Raw genomic sequence first — 18,532 nt, forward strand, 5'->3', positions numbered from 1 at the left:
CCTGTTCTTTAAAGCACATAGAGGAATTTGCTAAGACTTTTATTTAACATATTTTATTGATTTTTTACAGAGAGGAAGGGAGAGGGATAGAAAGTTAGAAACATCGATGTGAGAGAAACATCCATCAGCTGCCTCCTGCACACTCCCTACTGGGGATGTGCCCGCAACCAAGGTACATACCCTTGACTGGAATCGAACCTGGGACCCTTCCGTCCGCAGGCCGACACTCTATCCACTGAGCCAAACCGGTTAGGGCTAAGACTTTTTTTTTTTAAATCAATAATCTAGATATTTATTTCCAAGTCTTTGAGTAAGTTGCTGCCCTGATTCTGGCTTTTGATCAATTGTTTCTCAAACAATTACTGAAGTCTCCCCACCCACCATCAATTCCTGTCAATTCGGCCCTTTCTTGCCCTGGAATTGTGGGGGACTGTCCTTGAGGAGCTGCCAATCTGACTAGAGAATGAAACATTCCCTCCTAGAAACAGGCAAAGCACAGTCTGAGATAGGGAGTGAGAAAAGCCAAGGACATGCAGGCCCCACTGTCAGCTCTCAGGAAGCCTGTGCGGAGGTGGGGACTTGGGAAGGATAAACAGTACAAAGAGTCTGAGCAAAGATCAGGTGATATGACTGGGAGATTGGTGTCTAGTGTGTCTGCAATAGGGGTAGAAGTAACTAGAAAAGATGGTCTCACAGTCTGCTCCCCAATTAGGGACGGACATCAACACTGCTCTGCTGGCAGCTGCTTCAGTGCTGAACCACAGCAACCAGGAGCCTGGGAGGGGCTCCAGTGTGGGGAGGATCCCTCTCATCATCTTCCTGACAGATGGGGAGCCCACCGCTGGCGTGACGACTCCCAGTGTGATCCTCTCCAATGTCCGTCAGGCACTGGACAACAGGGTGGCCCTTTTCAGCTTGGCCTTTGGGGATGATGCTGACTTCCCACTGCTACGTCGCCTGTCTCTGGAGAATCGAGGAGCAGCCCGGCGCATATACGAAGACACTGATGCCGCCCTACAGCTGCAGGGCCTCTATGAGGAGATTTCCATGCCTCTGCTGGCAGATGTGCGTCTGGACTACCTGGGCGGCTTGGTTGGGGCCTCCCCTTGGGCTCTTTTCCCCAACTACTTTGGTGGCTCAGAGCTGGTGGTGGCAGGCCTGGTGCAGCCAGGTGAGCAGGAACTGGGCATCCACCTGGCAGCCCGTGGTCCCAAAGGTCAGCTTCTCGTGGCCCGCCACAGTGAGGTGGCCACCAACAGCAGCCAGAAGGCCTTTGGTTGCCCAGGTGAACCAGCTCCCAATGTAGCCCACTTCATCCGCCGCCTCTGGGCCTATGTCACCATTGGAGAACTGCTGGAGGCACGCTTCCGAGCCCGTGACACCACCACTCGCCACCTGTTGGCTGCCAAAGTCCTCAACCTGTCCCTTGAATACAACTTCGTCACACCTCTGACTTCATTGGTCATGGTGCAGCCCAAGGAGGCCAGTGAGAAGGCCAGGAGACAGACTTCCACCACAGCTGGGCCAGGAACCATCATGCCCTCTTCCAGCAGCAGGCATGGCCTAGGGGCAGGCACAGCCCGGCCAACCTTGGTGCCCAAGATCTCTCCCAAGTCAAGGCTTGTAAACTCAAAGTTTTACTTATCCTCAACTACTGCCTCTACAAAGAAGATGGGCAGTTCCAGGGATTTGGAGCCCCTGGGTCAGAGCCCTAGTACCGTATCCACCCCAGCACACCCAAGGCCCAAAATTCCAGCACAACACGATTCTGGCACTTTGACTCAGCCAACTCTCCGGACAAAACCTGCTGCCCTTGTGCCCTCAAATTCTGGTGCCTCTGTGCTTATGAAGCCCAGCATTCCACCTCCCCAGAATCCTGGGACCCTATTACCCATCATTTCTGAGACACAAGTCCCACCTCTGAATCCTGGCACCCCATTCCAGTCCAAAGTTGGCATTATGAAAAATGTCACTTCATTGCATTCCAAACCTGGTGCTCCATCACAACCTAAACTGGATGCCACCTCACACCCCCAGCCTAGGGTACTCACACCACAGTCTCCCAAAAATCTGCCACGGCCCAGGCCTGGAGTCTCCACACTTCAGATCCCCAAATATCCACCACACACCAGACCAAGGGTTCCTGTTCCAAAGACCCTAAGCGACCTGTCACACCCTAGACCTGGAATCCTCTTACCCAAGACACCTAAAGTCCCATCACCTCTTAAACCTAGTGTCCCACCTCATCAAACTTCCCCAAGCTTATCACTTTCTAAACCTAGGACACCGATCCCCAATAAACCCAAAACCCCATTACCCTCCAGGCCTGTCAGACCCAGGCCCCCACCTCCTCGAAGCCTAAGCACAGTCCCAAGCACAATCTCAAATCCCACAAGTCCCAGCAGTAACACAACCACTCCTGTCCTTGGAGAACCCATCCCTACTCCCTTTCATCCAACACTGCCCTCTCTGCTGCCCCCTGGAAGGCTCTGGCATCAGCATGACCTGCTGTCAGGACCCCAAAGCACAGGGGAAATTCTGGGACCATCTGTGTCAGGAGTTCCAACATTGGGTCTACCCAACAGCTCCAGGCCTATGCCCGAAGGCAGCCCCCCAAACCTGCCAGTCTTGCTGCCTTCTAGCACCCTCCCTGAGGCAGTCAGCCTGCTCATTCTCCCTGAGGAACTAGAGCTACTGTCTGAGTCAATGGTGGAGTCCAAGTTTGTGGAGTCCTTGAACCCACCGGCTTTCTATACCTTCCTCACTCCTGACGAAAATGGTGAGTGTCATGGGCAAGAGGGCAAGGCATGAGAGGGAGGTCTGAATGGAGAGCACCAGGAATCAGGAGTGTGCAAGACTTGTGCAGATTCCAGTGATAGTACAGCTGCTTGCTTGTTTTGAAACTTTGAACCAGCTACTTAGCTTCTCTGGGCCTCAGTACATAAGCACAGAATGAGGCCCTGGGAGAGAAGGGATGTTAAAACTGGGGAGGCTAAACAGAAACAACCTGGCCAAGCTGGGGCTTTGACATTTGCTTTGTTGGAAAAAAACAACTGCTCATGCTTTCCAAGTAGGGGAGGGGTGTGGGATTATAAATGGGAGCATCACTGGGCAAGGAAGGTCTGATTGGTTCTTTTGTGTTCTGTGAACAGCACTGTTTAATGAAAGGGGTATAAAAATTAGGGAAGATGATGACAATTATCTTTAACTTTCCCCCAAAACTGTGAAATAATAACACTTAACATTTTGAGCTCTTTGTAGGTGCAGCTACTGCTCTACTTTAGTCCCTCATTTAATCCTCACAATAAATTCTTAGTATTTGCATTTTACACCTGTGGAAACTGAAGCCCAGAGAGGTGAAGTAACTTGCTCCATGTCACACTGATAGTAAGAGATTTGAATGTACATAATCTGGCCCCAGACTGAATGTGCTTCACCACTCCACTATTCTGCTTTCTTGAGAGGAGGTACATCTCCTGGGTGACCTTATAGGGCAGGATTAGAATCACTTGGGGGTGGCAGGAAGCCACAGGGACACAAATTTGGGCATGACATCTTTGACATGCTCCTCTCCCTCACCACCACCCCCTCCCAACATCTCGTCCATCTTCAGTTACTGACAATGTTACCTCTAATACATTTGCCAATGCACCCACTTTTCACTACCCCAACTATCACTACTGTAGGACAGAATACCATTGTGTCTCACCTAGATAACTGTTCCAGCCTCCTCACTGGCTTCCCTGCTCTCTTTAGAGAATCACTTAGCCATTCTCCCACAGCAGCCACACAGATCTTTTAACACATTACTTCATTTCCCTTCCCTAGTTAACCCCCTAAGATTTTCCCTTCACACCTAGAATGAAGCCCAAAGTCCTATTTCTGGCCTTCATGACCTTCTCTCTACCCCATACCTCTCTGACCTCACCTTCTCCCACTCACTCTCTGAACTCTAGCCCCACTTGCCTCCTCTCTGGTCCTCCAATGGCCCCTGCTCCCACTTCCACCTCCACTCAGGGACCTCTATCAAGCTGTTCCCTCTGCTTGGTAATCTCTCTGACCTACCTTGCCCTGTCCCCTTCCTACCACCCTCATCTTTTCTGTTGCTACTCACACTCCAGCTCATGACTTTGATCTCAACTCAGATGTCCTTTCCACCCATCTCACCATCCCAGACTATGTCAAGTATCTGTTAACTCCCCCAATCACTCTATTATTTGTTATAGTATATTAGAGGCCCGATGCACAAAATTCATGCAAGGGGCTTGGCCCTCGCAGCCTTGGCCGGCCCTCGCAACCCCAGCTTTGTCTGGGACCTTCTGGACGGTCATTCAGCTGTTTGGTTAATTAGCATATTAGCACTTTGTTATATAGGATATCACCATTGATAATTATGATTTCATTCATGTCTGCCTCCCTGATTAAAATATGAACATCAGGTCAAAAATCATGACTACCTCATTCACCACTATATCCCTGATGCCTAAACAGTGCCTGAATGAATGAATGAGTGCTATGAGGAAGAATTTTGAGCATAAATGAGCTTGAAAGACTACAATGCTGTGGAGAGCATAAGGTCCTAGTCTTGGCAATATGTCAGTCAAATTGGAAAGCCAATGAGGACACTCCTAGTCAGAAAGCAAGTGTGCCCTTTGGTAGGTCCAGAGCATCTTTGCCTTGAGAGTGTGAAAGATTTCTTCCATTTCTTTTGCACTTGGCAGGAAATCCACATTGGGAAGGCAATTCTGAAGAGATCCTGGGAGGAGCTGGAGACATCATGGAATCTCAGGGGAGCTCTGCAGGGCTAGCCAAAGGTGAACAAGGAACTCCACTGACAAAGATCCCTAAGCTTTCATTTCCATTCAGTTAGCATTCTCATAGGCATTGTGTGAGTCCAGAGGAGAGGCAATGCATTAGTTTTCCATTGCTGCTTAACAAATTACCACAAACTTCGTAACTTCAAGCAACACCCTTTAATTATCTCACAATTTTGTATGTTAGAAGTCTGGGCACCAGTTAGTTGGATTCTCTGCTTAGGGTCTCAAAAATTGAAATAAAGGTGTCTATCAGATTAAGTTCTCATCTTCCAAGTGCATTCAGGTTGTTGGCAAAATGTTTGTAGGACTGAGATCCCTGTCTGCTTCTAGAGGTCACCTGGACCATTCTCATGTCCTAGAGCTCTTCTGCATTCCTAGCCACATGGCCCCCTCCATCTTTAAAGACAGCCATGGAGAATCTCATGTCATACTCATACTTCATGTATCCTTCTCATACTTCAAATCTCTCTGACTTCTCTGACCCATATTTAAAGGGCTCGTGTGATTAGGTTAGGCCCATCTGGATAATCTTCCTATTTTAAGGTCAACTGAACCACATAACATAACCTATTTATGAGAGTGATATCTCATTATATCACAGTCCTGGAGATTTCACAGGATGTGTAAACTGGGGAATCTTGGGTGCCATGTTAGGATTCTACCTACCAGGCAGAGCATAAGAGAAAAATAGCAGTTGAGTTGGCCAGGAAAGATAACTAGAAATGGATCCTTGGTAGCTAAGGAAAAGAAAACATTCCAGGCAGAGAAAAACAAAAGCAATGGGTGGCTAGCAAGAGAAGGCAGGGCACGCATAACAATAGTTCAGTTGGGCTGGAGCATAAAGAGAAGAGTGGAGAGCTAGACAGGGGCTAGATTCCAGAAAAGACTTAAATGTGAGCTCAGGAATTTGACCCGTATCTGGGAGGAGATGGCTGAGAGGCCAGAGTGTTCCAGAGTTCCTAGAAATGTGACAGATCAGTCTCTTACCAACACAGTCCTCCTCTCCTTTGCAGGCATGTTACCAAACATCTTCACCTTCTCATCCTCAGGTAAGCCAGCCACTGTCACTGTACTGTGTGAGTATAGGACGGCTTGTGCACTGAAAATGGGGCTGGGCTTTCGCTTGGGAAATAGACATGGCCTCCTACATTCCCCTCCTCTCCCTTGTTCTCTCCCCCGACCCATTATTTCTAAGGCCATAACCTCAGAAGTTTGTCTCCTGCCTTTCAGTGGATGGTGACCCCCACTTTGTGGTCCACATCCCACGCTCAGAAGAGAGAATATGCTTCACACTGGATGGGCGCCCAGGGGACCTGCTACAGCTCATAGATGACCCAAAGGCAGGTGAGAGCCCCAAGGACTCCACTCCATATAACACCGTAGTCAGATATACTCATGTCAACACCCCCAGACATCTGTGGACTAATCCTCACAAACACACAGCACAAGTAAACACCCAAACACATGAAAACACACATAAATATACTCTAACATCAACACACTCACATATATGTATATACACACAGTAGGGCACACAGTAAAGTCACACAAATATAAAGCCAGACACATATTTTGACATCCTCCATACCCACACACAGTAACATATAACTATGTACCCAGATCCACAATGACATACAATACATGCTCAGATATACACAATGACACAAACATCAGCACACTCAGACATACATGCACTGATACCCCAGGAATTCAACACTCACAGACACACATACTCTGCTACTCTAGACATACAAAACACACCAATGCACACAAATACTCACCATGACACACCCAGAGACACATCAGTATCTACCAACACACAACCAGAAACATACAATAAACTATTCACCAAGACATATAGCACTAACATATCCAGAGACACACATAAACATACAACAACAAAAAAATAGACACTCTAACATAGCACCTTCCCCAAATATGTACAGATGTACTGGTAGGTCCAGAGATACCCATGTAAACATAATCAGACATATAAATTTACACACTCAGAAGCAAACACATGCTTGTAAACAGCCCCACCGGGGTGAACATGTGCAAGCTACAATTATGTCCATACATTGCACAGGAAGGAGCAGCTGGATGGGCTGTGGTAGACGCACTTTCCCTAGGAGCTAGCTCTCTAACCACAAATCAGCACCCTGGGCCCTGTCTGTGCTGTGGGTGACCAAACAAATGACTATGTGAAAGACCATGATCCAGGCACGGACTCTTCTCTCTCCAGGGCTGCATGTGCATGGACAGCTGCTTGGGGCACCACCAAGACCAGGCCACAGGGACCAGATCCGCACCTACTTTCATATCATCACAGTCACCACAGACAAACCCCGGGCCTACACTATCAACATCACTCGCAATTCTATATCTGTGCAAGGCGAGGGTACCTTGCTTCTGTCCTGGGACCAGCCTGCCCTGCTGAGGAGGTCCCAACTAGAGCTCCATGTGGCTGCCGCAGCCCGCTTCACCCTCCGCGTTGGGCGCCACCTCGAGTTCCTAATCCTCCGGCACCGCTACAGGCACCCCAGCAGCCTCCAACTACCCCATCTGGGTTTCTATGTGGTCAATGGCTCAGGCCTTAGCACCTTGGCCCGTGGCCTGCTGGGTAAGTGTTTGCTGAGGCTGAGAAGGGCCAGGGAGCACCAGTCCCAAGAGAGACTCTGCTAAGGTGAAAGGCCAGTGAGCACTGAGGATCCGGCCCTCCCCACCCCCCAACTACAAAGGAAAACAGAGCCACGGTCTACCCTTGGGAGAATACAGACCCAGACCTGGATGGTGATCTCAGGATCTATCAGTACTAGATATAAAGCAGCCCAAGGCACTGGAGGAACCCAGGGTGGGGCACCTTGCCCAGCCTTAGAGCCAAAGAAAAATCCCCTGGAGGAGAGAGACCCACAGTCCAAAAGGCTGACCAAAAGTGGTAGAGGAAAGCAATGGAGGCTAAAAGAAATGGAGCCTGAGTGGTCAGAGCAGAATGCCCGGACGAGGAGTTTGGATTTATCCTGAAGACAGTGGGGAACTATTAAAAGTTATAAGCAGGAGAAAGATATAGTCAGATATGGGTGTAACAAAGATCCTTCTGGGGTTTCTGTGAAGGGGGACTGCAGGAAGTCAGACTGTAGGTCAGAAGACATTGGCAGAACCTGAGCAGAGGCCCACACCGAAGAGTTTGGGCAGTGATGCTGGGTTGGACATATATTCTTACTTCCTCTGGGCCTCCCCACTCCTCTCCTGCCCTTCCCTCCAATCTGCCCTGTCTGCCTCAATGCCTAACTCCTCCCCTTCTGCTGCCTTGATACACTCCTTCCATAATACACTCCTGTCCCATTTGGCTGCTCATCTCCCACAACACCCAGCCTCTTCCCTCCTCCAGGCCTTTGCTTCCCCTCATCCCTCCCTCTTTTCCTTCTAGATTTCCTGCTTTAGGGTCTTTTCAGAGTTCTCAGTGGGGACTCAGGCCAGTGCCCTGACTGGCTCTGCATTTTTCTCCCTCAGGGCAGTTCCAGCACGCAGACATCCAACTGGTGGCAGGGTCTACAGGGCCATTCCTGCGGAGGCACCAAGGCCCAGATGTGCCTGTGGTTCTAGGCAAGAAGCTGCTAAAGGACTCTCCAAGGCTGCTGCCCCGCTGGTCTTCCTGCTGGCTAGTGAACCGCTCTCATGTACAACAGCTGCTGGGCCGCCCCTACCTTGCCTATGTCCTGTGATGGCCCCTGAACCCAGAACCAGGAGACCTGAGTTTGGGATACCCAGAGGCCAGGGCAAGGAGTGAGCCAGAAACAAAGACCTAGGAGCATGAAGACACACATAGGGAAGCACACATACACATGCACTAAGTGACACACATACAAAGACATACAAACACACAGAGACATGTGTATCTATGGACCTAGAGACTTAGGGACTCCTGCCTCCTCACAGTTCTTCCTGTCTCCAGTGTTCACTCTATTCAATCCATACTCCACACCAACTTTAGAGATGACTTTCTTAAAACAAAAAACTGACAGAGCAGCTGGCCCTACTCACAACCTTCTCTGGCTCCCGTGGTGTATTTAAGGCTCTTGGGGTTCCCTGAACAAACCATGTTCTCTCCCACCACTGGGCCTTTGCATGTGTTTTTCCTTCTGCATGAGACCCTGTTCCTTGTCTTCATGTAGGTGGATTTTACACATCCTTCAAGTCTTAGCTGTCATCTTCTCTAGAAGGCCTTCCCTAGCCCCTCTCCTGGATTAAATTCAGTCCCTGTCTTTGTTCCTATAGCTCACCCCATTCCATCCACACTCATAGCATATATCATACTATGTAGTAATTATCAGTTTACTTGTCTGGATCCCTGACTTAGACTGTGAGCTCTTTGAGGGCAAGGACCTTTTCTGAATCATCTATGTATCCTCAGTGCCTGGCACATAATAGGTGCTTAGTAAATATTTACTGAATGAATGAATGAATGAACAAAAAGGAACCAATGACACAGCAGTAGACACACGCACACATACATACAACCAAAGGCACAGGAGCACACACAAGGACACCAACAAGGACACAGACACACATGGAGAAACAGTGTGGTAGAGACATTCAGCAACACAAGGCATAAGGATCTCAAAACTAAGAGAATAGACATAGGAAAACATAGGCATACAAAGAAGGGGACAGGGAGCCAGAGTGACAGCATCAGGGACATAAACCCATAGTTCTCTTGCTGGGCCTATATCTCCCCATTTTGAGGTACTGTCCCTGTCACAAAGAGTCAGGGAGACAAAAATAAGATCACCAGGGATAGGCACACAATGACTATTATGAAGACACTGAAACATAACAACATACAAACTAAGAGATACATATGCACAGAAATCCGGACACAGGAGTAGAAGTGTCAAGACATACAGCAACACATAAAGACAAAGGTAAACAGGAGGCATCAGTCAAGACCATAGTCCAAGACACCAAGGACAAAGAAGTAGAAACAGACACACTGACATGCTGACTTGTGTATATGGGGTCGGGGATTAGAAGAGAACACAGGGCCAGAGACCTACAAGTATATAGAAACAGACGTTACACCGACCCATACTTGATGACAAAGACCCAAGGACATAGTCACATGCAGAGGAACACACTAAGAATGAGACAGGAGCACAGATTTATATATTCAGAGATCCAGTGACAAAGACATGGGGATGCAGACACATGAACAGTGACAAAAACCAGCAAAGAGATGGGGGTCAGGCAAGATAACAGATATACTAGTAAGGACAGGCAAGTGGATTCCAGATATAATGGGGACACTGTGACAGGGACACAGGAATTCAGAGACAGAGCCCCTAGAAGAAGTGGAAATGGGCATGTGCACCCACAAATACAGTCATATGGACACAAGCTAGACATAAGAACAGAAACATAGGGATATATCTGGTAGGATCAAGATAGACATAGAATCAGACACACAGAACATAAGCAAATGGTCAGAGACGCAGTGACAAGGAAATCTATCCAGAAAAGCAGGGATTCAAAGACACAGAATCAAGATATACCTGGGAACACCCAGAAATAAAGACACACAAACAGGCAACCAAGGCCACAAATGAAAATGAAGGGATGGGAACTGTGAACACAGAGATAGTGGCTTGAAAATAAAAAGATGTGGATCCCAGCACCAGACACAGAGAAATGGGGACACAGAGGTGGTGAGTCAGTTCAAAACAAAACCAGGGACAGAGCCAGACAGAAAAAGAAACAGATGCAGAGGGACACTCAGACAAACAGACTCTTAGGAACAAGAACACAGTAATGGTGACCCAGAGGAAAATATCAAAGGCTCAAAAGGAGAAAGAGTTCTTGAGTACAGAACAACTTGAGACACAGCCACAGCAACTAAAGAAACAATAATACAAAGACACTGTCAAAAGCTGGGGAAACTAAATGGAGAAATGGGATAAATACCAAATCACAGACATGGAGAGCAAAGTCCCAGAGACAAACAGACTCACGGACTTACCAACAAAGGGCACATGGAAGAAGGCATATGCAGGTTCATGAGCACAGACACAAATATAGATGCTCAGAGAAAGATACGCAAACACAGGAATACAGAGACTAGGGGATACACTTAAACTGGATCACCAAGGTTCAGGGAAAAACTTGGGCAAGTATAGAGAGAGGAATACCCAGACACAGAGATGCACAGACATTAGATCACATGCAAAGATTCAAGGACATGTAAAGTATCGGGAACACACAAAAACTCAGTGATGCACAAAAAGGAATGCACAAACACTTGAACACAGAGGCTCAATGCATGCCCAGACAATGAGACACAAAGATCCATGGGCACACTGAGACAGGGAGACATAGACAGTAGATTGCAGAGGCTCAGGATGTGCAAACACTCAAGTACATTAAAGGACAAGATGCATAAGGCACTAAAACACAGAGATAAGGGACACACAGAGATAAGGACATAGAAGCAGGGTAATACAAACAGAGACTCAGGGACACCCAGAGATGGGGATATACAAACACTGAAACACATAGACTAATAGGATGTACAACACAGGAATGCATAAAGAATGGGACACAAACTCACAGACTTATGAGGGATCAAGGACATGCAGATACTGGACCACAATAAACAATGGAAACCACAGACACCAGAATACAGACATTGGGACACAGAAACCTTGGGAGACTGAAATATGCAGACATTGGAACACAACCAAAAACTTGCTGGTGCAGATATTAAGATACACACAGCCATTCGGAAACAGGCAGACACTGACACATGCCAACATTTAACACACATGGACACTAGAACAGATATCAGAACATACAGAGATGCTGGCAGACAGAGACAATGGGACCAGATATTGCTACACAGGTACACACAGACACTGGGATACACAGACAGAAGGACACATAGAACCTGGGACAGACACACACACACTGGGATACACACCCCTGGGACACAGGAAGCTGGGATACAGAGGCTGAAGCACACCAAAACGAAGCTTAGAAACATATGGTAATATGCTGACACTGGGAAACAGACAATAGATACAGACACTAAGGCACACAGACACTGGGCTACAGATACTGAGGTATACAGAAACACTGAAACTAAGAGACACATGCAACATGCAAATGGCTACTGGGGTATACAAATGCTAAGACATAGAAACTGAGGAACACAGATATTGGGATGTATACAGACACCAAGACACACAGACACAAGAACATATAGTCAAGAGGACATAAACAGATAATAAGACACCCAGGCATTAAAGTACAGAGAGGCTATGATCTACATCAGTGATCGCCAACCTTTGGGGCCTCATGGACCACCAGTGGTCCGCAGACCACCGGTTGGCAGCCGGTGATCTACATTACAGATACTGGGAAATATACAGACACTGTGACTCACAGTCTTTTCAACACACAGATACTGGTGCACAGTTGAGGTAAACACAGAAATTGGGACTTATAGTGAGGTTCAAATACACTTGGATACATAGCATTGAGACACACAGACACTTGGGTGTATAGACACTGGGACAAAGCCCCTGAGACACATAGACACTTAGAGGTACAGACACTGGGAGACACAGTCACTGAAACACCCAGGCAGAGTAAAACAGGGTGCACAGACATTGATACAAACAACCACGGGGACATGCAGACACTGAGACACATAGATACTGACACATGCAAATGTTGTCCACAGATAATGGAACACACAAAAACTTGGGTCCTCAGAAACTGGGACATACTGGTACAGACTGAAAAACACAGGCACTTGTAGCCAACACTTAAACCTACATACACTGGGACTCACAAACACTGGAAAATCGTTTCTGAGGCACACAGAAACACTAAACTAGGGCAGTGATAATGGGTTAAAGAGGGCAGATTGGCCTGGCCAGCATGACACAATGATTGAGCATCCACCTATGAACCAGGATGTCATGGTTCTATTCCAGTCAAGGGCACATGCTCAGGTTGTGGGTTCGATCCCCAGTGAGGAGCATGCAGGAGGCAGCTCATCAATGGTTCTTTCTCATCATTGGTGTTTCTATCTCTCTCTCCCTCTCCCTTCCTCTCTGAGATCAATAAAATATTTTTAAAGAGGGCAGATTGCAGAGATAATAAAGATGTAGAAGGGAGAAATCGTGACAACTGATTTAATTGCAGGTGAGAGAGAAAAGAGTCTAGCATGACTTCCATGTTTATTTCTACCTTGGACAACTGTGAATGATGCATCTATTTCTAAAGATGAGGGAACATAGGAAAAGAGGTAGGCTTTGGTGGGGAGCCTACATTAGTTTAAGGTGTCTATAGGCTTCCCAAACATCTATTCATTAATTAATCTCACCTCTTTCTCCAAACGTCTTGAGATTTCATAGATTTCTTTGTTAGGATGATTTTGGTTACAAGCAGTAGGAAATCCAACTCAACTTGCCTTAATAAAGGGAAGTTGTTGGCTCAACAACTGAAGAAAATTCAGTAGGGTAGGTTTCAGCCCTGCTGGCATGGCTCAGTGGTTGAGTGTCAACCTATGAACCAGGAGGTCAAGATTCGATTCCCAGTCAGGGCACATGCCTGGGTTGCGGGCTCGATCTCCAGTGTGGGCGTGCAGCCGATCAATGGTTCTCTCTCATTGTTGATGTTTCTATCTCTCTACTCCTTTCCCTTCCTTTCTGAAATCAATAAAAAATATTTATTTAAGAAAATAAAAATAAGTAGGGTAGGTTTCAGATGAATGCTGAACCAGGTCACCAAGGCAACATCCAACTTCTTTCTATCTGTCCACTCTGCCTTCCACAGAGTCACTCTACCCTAAGCTTGACTCCCCTAATCACAGGGTGATTGCAGAAGCAACAATCACTAAACAAAAGTCCTGAGCTTCACTCTAACTTGGGTCCATACCCATTTTAGAACCAATCAGTGTCCTGGGATATAGGGTGTGTGCTACCTGGCTTAAGCCAAATCTGGGCCCATTCTTGGATGTAAGGGTTGGGTCAGCTCCACAAGACTATGTGGCAGCTCTATATTGGATGAGGGGTGAAATGGCTGCAGGAAAGATCACCAATCACATCACTGCATTAGAATAAACGGTATGGCTATAATAAACACTATAAACCAGGTCAAAGGAATAAGGACCCAGTAGTAATTGTACCAGAAGACCTGTGCAGGATAAAGCCACTGCAATGCAAGCAAAAAGCTAGAGCTTCCTAGAAGCCATAACACAAAATGACAAGACAGTGGTGAGCTCTGAAGGTGATCATCATGTAGCTGTTTCTTCATAGTAGCAAACGACTGCTGTCATAACACTCCATCCACTCTATCCTTTACGTAAGTTGGGTAGAATCAACAACTTGGCAATGCTGCTATTAACAGAGGATAAAAGTGAAACCAAGAGAGTGTGCATGATTTACTTTGAAGGACAAACCAAGTCAATGGCAGAGCCAGGACTAAAACTCCCAATGTGTCTTAGCTGTAAGCAATAGAAATAAACTCTGGCTGATCTGAGTAGAAAGGAATTTGTTAAACAGGTATTAAATAGCTTACAGAGTCTGAGAGAGCTGGAAAACCAGATACAGAGACAACATAGCCAGGAATTTTCCCAGAGGAGACACTGCTCATGACACCACTAGAAACTGGATACCACCGTTTGCACTTCCCACCCAACTGACCCATCCGTCCACTGCCTCTGGAAACGAGATGTAGCTACTGACACTGTACTAACCCATCACCAGAATAGATTCCATGCAGCTACTGCTTCCTTAAGCTTAACTCCTGGTTACAAGTCTAGAATAAGCCAATCCAATTGGTGGAGTCTAGTCATGTGTCCAAGCTCTAGTTGCAAAGGAGGCTAGGCAAATGAGTAGGTGGCTTTTTCAGCTTCCATGGTGGCAGGTGGGTTCTGCTCATAAGGCAGGGAACAGGAAAGGAAGTGGTAACCAAAAATAGTGGTAAATACCCACTATGCCTGTCTTACTGCCACCCTACCCAGGGCTTCTACAATGGAGCCCCTTATTCTGCAGCCAATTGCTCAATAAGTATTTCCCAAGAATGGTAAGCTAGAAGCACTAGAAGGAAAACGTAGTGAGTGGGAGAGAGATTTCTTCCCTGTCCTCCTTCCAGGCTGGTTTTAGTGCTTCACAAACACAAGAGCCCTTTGGAAAACAGCACCCAAAACCCTAAAACAAGGTTTAACCCTTTGCACTCGCTTGCTTTTTTCTCGATGCCTTTATTCTACTCGGGATTTAATTTTTTAAATACCCCAGATTTTACAAAGCGCAGCAGTAGAATAAAAAACTGGAGTTTCTTTTCATACAAACTTATTTATTTGGATTTTTTTATATTTCAAATTATTGATACATTCAATACAATTCTACATACGAGCTGCTACCGATGCTAACCGTGTCGAGTCACACTCGACATCCGAGTGCAAAAGGTTAAGGATGAGAGGGCTTCCAGAGGAAGTGAAGCTTGGTCTGTATCTTCAAAGATGAGTAAACTTCAGAGAGGAAAAGACGAGGAAGAGAACATTGCATTTAGTCTCTACCCTTAACTCAGCTTTCTTATCTGGTTCCTACTGGTCACTGGCTGTCTGAGTACCTATTCACATTGGAGCGAGAAAACCCTTGAGATGTCTAGAGGGTAGTTGAACATCACCAGTGTCTCCGGGGTCCCAGACTAGAACTCAAGAGCCACTCTGAGGTCAGAAACAGACAGATACCTACTACAAATGGCTGGACGGTGCAGACTGATTGAGGTCTTGCAACGATCTCCTCCACAGTTACCCACTTAAGGGGTGATCACCCATACCATTTCCTTCTCCCATGTTATATGACCTCAAGTCGGTTAGTTCCTCCCTCTAAGTTTCAGTCTCTGCTCTGTACATTGGAGAGAATTAATCCTATTTTGCAGGGCTATGTGATTGAAATATAAAATAAGTATGTCTGTATGTGTGTATGTATTTACATGTGTATTACACACACTCATAGTGCCCAGCTCAAGGCTTGACACATACATGGTACCTGATGTTATTATTATTCCCCACAGAAAGTCAAAGGTAGAAATAACTTTTAAGATTACCCTCTCCATACTTCAAAGGGATAAAATTATAGGACAATATCCCCAATGAACATAGAGATGCAAAAATTGTCAACAAAATATTAGCAAACTGAATTCAGTAATACATTAAAAATATCATGCACCATGATCAAGTGGGATTTATTCCTAGGATGTAATATCTACAAATTAATGAACATGATATACCTCATAAACAAAATAAATTTAAAAATATGATCATATCAATAGATTCAGAAAAACATTTAACAAAACCCACCTATTTATGATAAAAACTCTAAGCAAAGTGGGAATAGAGGGGACATACCTCAACATAATAAAGGCCATTTATGACAAACTCAAGCTAACATCATACTCAAATTACGTGTTTCCCTTAACATCAGAAACAAGACAGGGTGTCGACTTTCACCACTCTTTTTCCATATAGCACTGGAAGTCCTAGTCATAGCGATTAGACAAGAAAAGGAAATAAAAAGGCATTCAAAATGGAAAAGAAGTAAAACAGTCATTATTTGCACATGACATGATACTACATACACAGAACCCTAAAGATTCCACTAAATAACAACTAGAACAGATAATAATTTAAGTAAAGTAGCAGAATACAAAATAAATATTCAGTTGTATTTTTATACACCAATAATGAACTATCAGGAAGGGAAACTAAAAAATACAATCCCATTCACAGTTGCATAAAAAATAAAATACCTAGGAATAAATTTAACCAAGAACATAAAAGACTTGTACTCAAAAAATTATAAGACATAAAGAACTTAAAGATGTAAATACCATACTCATGAATAGAAAGAATTAGCATCATTAAAATGCCCATACTACCCAAAGAAATCTATAGGTTCAATGCAATTCCTATTCAAATTACCAGTGGCATTTTCACAGAACTAGAACAAATAATCCAAAAAGTTATATGGGACCACAAAAGACCCTGAATAGTTGTAGAAATCTTGAGAAAGACCAAAGTTGGAAATATCACACTACCTAATATTAAACTATACTGACAAGGCTATAATAGTCAAAACAGCATGATATGGCATGACTGGTGTGGCTCAGTGATTGAGTGTAGACCTATGAACCAGGAGGTCATGGTGTGATTCCAGGTCAGGAACCACCAGTGAGAGGTGTACAGGAGGCAGCCAATCAATGATTCTCTCTCCTCATTGATGTCTCTATACTCTCTCCCTCTCCCTTCTTCCCTGAAATAAATAAAAATATATTTTAAAAAACAGCATGGTATGGGCATAAACACAGACACATAGATAGATCACTAGAACAGAATGCAGCCCAGAAATAAACCCATGCCTAGGTGGTCAATTAATCTATAACAAAGGAGGCTAGAACACACAATGGGGTAAAGGCAGTTTATTTATTAAATGCTGTTAGGAAAATTGGACAGATATGGGCAAAATAATGACACTAGGCCACCTTCTTACACCATGCACAAGAATAAACTCTAAATGCATGAAAGACTTAAATGTAAGGCTCAAAGCCATAAAACTCCTAGGGGAAAAAATAGGCAGTAAAATCTCAAACATTTCTCCTAGCAATATTTTTTCTGATATATCTCCTTGGGCAAGGGAAACAAAAGACAATATAAATAAATGGGACTACATCAAACTAAAAAAGTTTTTGTACAGCAAAGGAAACCATCAAAAAACAAAAAGATGACCTACTGATTGGGAGAATACTCACCAATGATACATTTGATAAGGGGTTAATACCCAAAATTTATAAAGAACTCAGACAACTCAACACCAGAAAAACAAACAACCCAATTAGAAAGTGGGGAAAAGGCCTGAAGAGACCCTTCTCCCAAGCGAACATTCAAATGGCCAACAGACATATGAAAGGTGCTCAACATCACTAATATAAGAGAAATGCAAATTAAAACCACAATGAGATATGGCCTCACTGCTGTCAGAATGGCTACGATCAATAAATCCTCAAACAACAACTGTTGGCGAGGATGTGGAGAAAAGGCAACCCTTGTGCACTGTTGATGGGAATGCAGATTTGGTGCAGCCACTGTGGGAAACAATGTGGAGCATCCTCAAAAAATTAAAAATTAAATTGCTTGACGTCCCAGCAATTCCACTTCTAGGTATAGATGAGTAGATAAAGAAGAGATGGTACATATATACAATGAAATATTACTGGGCCATAAAAATGACTGAAAACTTACCATTTCCAACAGCATGGGTGACTTAGACTCTAGGGTATTATGCTAAATGAAAAAAGTCAGTCAGGGAAACACAAGTACCATATGCTTGCACTTATACATGGAATCTAAAGAACAAAACAAAATAAATGAGCAAACAAAACAGAAACAGACTCATAGATACAGAGAACAGACTGATTGATGGTAGCCAGAGGGGAAGATGTTTGGGAGACCAGGTGAAAAAAAATGAAGGGATTAAGAGGTATGAATTGGCCCTAACCAGTTTGGCTCAGTGGATAGAGCGTCAGCCTGCGGACTCAAGGGTCCCAGGTTCGATTCCGGTCAAGGGCATGTACCTTGGTTGCGGGCACATCCCCGGTGGGAGGTGTGCAGGAGGCAGCTGATCAATGTTTCTCTCTCATCGATGTTTCTAACT

The 18,532-nt window shown here is 45.2% G+C and overlaps 1 protein-coding gene across 1 annotated transcript in view; it reads left to right on the forward strand.

The window, feature by feature from the left end:
- The window catches only part of ITIH6 (inter-alpha-trypsin inhibitor heavy chain family member 6), a 28,182-nt gene extending 19,643 nt beyond the window's left edge, over nt 1–8,539 (forward strand). Inside the window, exons 8-13 of the mRNA XM_008158296.3 lie at nt 713–2,779; nt 4,722–4,814; nt 5,831–5,866; nt 6,048–6,161; nt 7,060–7,437; nt 8,328–8,539. Coding sequence (XP_008156518.2) covers nt 713–2,779; nt 4,722–4,814; nt 5,831–5,866; nt 6,048–6,161; nt 7,060–7,437; nt 8,328–8,539 — 2,900 coding nt within the window. The remainder of the gene's footprint in view (nt 1–712; nt 2,780–4,721; nt 4,815–5,830; nt 5,867–6,047; nt 6,162–7,059; nt 7,438–8,327) is intronic.
- The last annotated feature ends 9,993 nt before the right edge of the window (nt 8,540–18,532 follow it).

This window comes from Eptesicus fuscus, chromosome 1 (assembly GCF_027574615.1).
Source record: "Eptesicus fuscus isolate TK198812 chromosome 1, DD_ASM_mEF_20220401, whole genome shotgun sequence".
Lineage (NCBI taxonomy): Eukaryota > Metazoa > Chordata > Mammalia > Chiroptera > Vespertilionidae > Eptesicus > Eptesicus fuscus.